The 3119-nt window shown below is 41.0% G+C and overlaps 1 protein-coding gene across 5 annotated transcripts in view; it reads right to left on the reverse strand.

The window, feature by feature from the left end:
• The window catches only part of LOC122064082 (translation initiation factor eIF-2B subunit alpha-like), a 6078-nt gene extending 2959 nt beyond the window's left edge, over positions 1-3119 (reverse strand). For 2 of the 5 annotated variants that reach the window (XM_042627784.1, XM_042627785.1), the window contains exons 1-3: positions 2470-3113; positions 791-943; positions 540-681 (exon numbers count right to left, since the gene is read on the reverse strand). In XM_042627784.1, the coding sequence (XP_042483718.1) occupies positions 540-681; positions 791-943; positions 2470-2928 (754 nt within the window). In that variant the 5' untranslated portion in view covers positions 2929-3113. Of the gene's footprint in view, positions 1-539; positions 682-790; positions 944-2469 lie in introns of all 5 variants that reach the window. The other 3 variants (XM_042627783.1, XM_042627782.1, XM_042627786.1) reach the window with 2 other exon arrangements.

Consider the following 3119-nt stretch of genomic DNA (forward strand, 5'->3'; position numbering starts at 1 on the left):
GGAGGTGGGGGGGGGGTGGTAGAACTTGATATATCCTAAACAGTAAGTAGAAGAAATTCAAAACTGTAATTCTATAACCCAAGTAGTATGGACAGGACTTACTAATCATAAAAAGAACATCATGATTTGGGGTGCAAAACTACAATTTTTTATGTTTCGCATGACCAATCACTCTCCTCTGCCACAATTCAAGCTCCCTCAAGGCCTCAATTATCACAAAAACCAAACTAATTTTTCTAGTCCATTTTTCTGAATGCTTATACAGTAAAAAAATCGTGATGTTTATAGTATTCTAGGGCTCCCTAATCATAAAAAAAGCATCATGATTTGGGGTGCAAACTGCAAATTTTTATGCTTCACATGACCAAACAATCTCCTCTGCCACAAGTCTAGCTCCCTCAACTATCACAAAACCACACTAATTTTTCTAGTCCATTTTTTCTGAATGCTTATGGTAATAAAAATAATGTGATGGTGAGTAATTTAAAACATTCACTGGAGATATATATTCTTGACCGTGTGAAAAGAAAAGGACAAACCTGTGCAAAGAACTCGGAAGAGTTTCTTATTCTGAGCAGCTGCCTTCAAAACTTCTAACACAACTCTTGAGAAACCATGTACCAAAATGGTGCAACCATCAAAAATAAAATCTTGACTGAGCATTGCAATGGTCCTGCGTGCCTGAAACATGAAGGTTCAACATGCACTGCACATGATTTTTGCTGCACAGCACAATTGCATAGACTAGTAGTACAAAACATACATTGTAGCACAGCCAATCACTTCATACCTTACGAGATATCTCCCCAAACTTCTCACCACGTTCAATTAGCCGAGATTTTGCAGCATTGAATTCCTCATATTCTAAAGCTGAAGTTCTGGTAACATATCGCATGAACAGATCACACCCAGCAGTCAACGAGATGGAGGTTTCATCCCCTGACTGAAATTCACAAATGGGGTTGACCATTTCAAATGATGACATGAGAATAATAAGGAGTAGCTGCCTATTTTTAGCTTCATTATAACCTTAAATATGTCATTAAGGGGTAACCACCGACTCAAATGATGAAAGCTTGATAGAGAATGACAAAAAAAGACATCACACACAGGCTTTTCAAAACTTTAAATTGAAGACAAAGACATGCAACATCCACTGAATAATGTTCAGGTCTTAGTAAAACTTACTAACAGCAAAGTAAGAAAATACCCAGAGACATGGTCCATGCAGAGGGATGACAGGAGTAAATACCATAAGCAAAACCAAGGATTAAATTGGACACTTGCACTCAATATAACCACAGAGCTTCAGTGATGAGGGAGCATCCACTTCAGCCAATTTCTATTCCTCTCATTCATATGGGAGTTCCAACTGTATGTCCCCAAATAAGAGAATTAGGGCGGAATGTTAGGAGACTGTTCATATCAGTACAAAAACAGGTTGTATGCACATTTGTGGAGAAAGAGCAAACCAAAATTTTGTTGTCAATAAATCTTTGCTTCGGAGTTGGAGTAGATTTTTCCCCATGAGTCAACCACTGGAATCTGTCAAATCTCAATTTTCTGAGAGAATACAAAACCTGCTATTACCATGTAGATCAAATTAAGATCACTATCTTTTCTAGTGGATTGGTGAGTGAGTTTGTTTGATAACTATATTTTCTAGTGTGTGACTCGAGGGCATGAATATAATAAATATTGCTTGCTGTTCTGCATCAATAAGACTCAGTTCCTATGATAGGCCAGAGCACCAACCTATAAATAGTAAAACCAACCAGTGCAAAGAAACTAACAATCCGAGAGGAGAAAAAGAAAAAGAGGGTTGGGGACCCTAAAATCCTAAATTAGGGAAATTATTAACAAGGCCAGGAGGAGCTATCTGATCAACAGAGATGGAGTTATCTGCTACACTTTCACGTCAGGGCTTAGAGCCTAAAATTTTCGAGCTTTTCGAATCCCCAGGCAAAGTATGATCTGGGAGCTTACAGTGACTCAAAAAGAACAAAGAACAAAGAAAACAAACAATCATAATATTAAGGTTGAGGTTGCACAGATATAATCTTAAAAGGGGGTCTCCCACTCTCCCCTCCTCCATCCTCCCATCCCCCAGCTGTTTTTGTTCCCCCTTTGTTTTATGGTTCTTTTGATTTTGGGCTAGCTTCCTCCCCTGATTTTCGGCTTGTCCCTTGCGAATGAAATTTATAATTCATCTGGAAAAAAAAAAAAAACTTAAAAGGGGGTTCTAAATAACCGGAACTAATAATTCATAAAAGAGAACTCGACCTTGAATAGCAAGAAACTGAAATCATAGCCAAGCATGAGCTCATATTGCAACAAAGTCTAGAAGATGCACCAGAGATATATCCCAGATAAAAACTATGAAGTCCACAAGGAAACCGAACCCTAAGGCGAATAGGAAAAAGGGGCAAGAGAGATAATAAATAGAGAAACATGAAAAAGTAACTTTACTTTAAGAGAATCGGATGCCTTCTTCAGTTCGATCTCCAGCTCCATCATGGTGGTGGCCTGACTGAAACGAATGACGGAAGCCAAGGCCAAAATAGCAGCAACAGCTTCGGCGAGATCAGGCTGCTGCCGCCACCGGTTGAACTCATCGATCACGCTGAAAGGCCTGCCTGTAGAGATACTGGTGGTGTTCTCGTCCGGGGTAGCATCGGCCGGGTTACGTCCCACAGCGGCCTGAGCTTGGGCGAGCCAGTCGCTGGTGACCACTGCATGGTGAGCCGCTCGGGTCTGGTAGTAAGCAGACATGGAGGGGTTAGGGTTTTCAATGGTTTCGGACATGGTGTGTTCGTCGGAAGGGTAGAGAAGGATTTGGGGTTTTGTCTCTCCCGGTGGTCGTGGACCTTGTGGCTGTGATTTAAGTTGTCGCTTTTCGAGAATGAAAGAAGCGGACCTCCTCCACATCTATAGATTATTTACTAACGCAACCTACCCTCCTCTCTTGCAGCTGCGTGCTCGTACGATAACAGAAATCTCCAACCCACGCTTCGTATCTGAAAAGCCCCGGTAAATAAACGAATCGGAGGAAAGCTTCCCGGGTGATACTTATTTCTTCCTTGCAGTCTCTCTGATGAGTCATGAGTATGACAAACCCT

The sequence above is a fragment of the Macadamia integrifolia genome, unplaced genomic scaffold (assembly GCF_013358625.1).
Source record: "Macadamia integrifolia cultivar HAES 741 unplaced genomic scaffold, SCU_Mint_v3 scaffold1515, whole genome shotgun sequence".
Taxonomy (NCBI): Eukaryota; Viridiplantae; Streptophyta; class Magnoliopsida; order Proteales; family Proteaceae; genus Macadamia; species Macadamia integrifolia.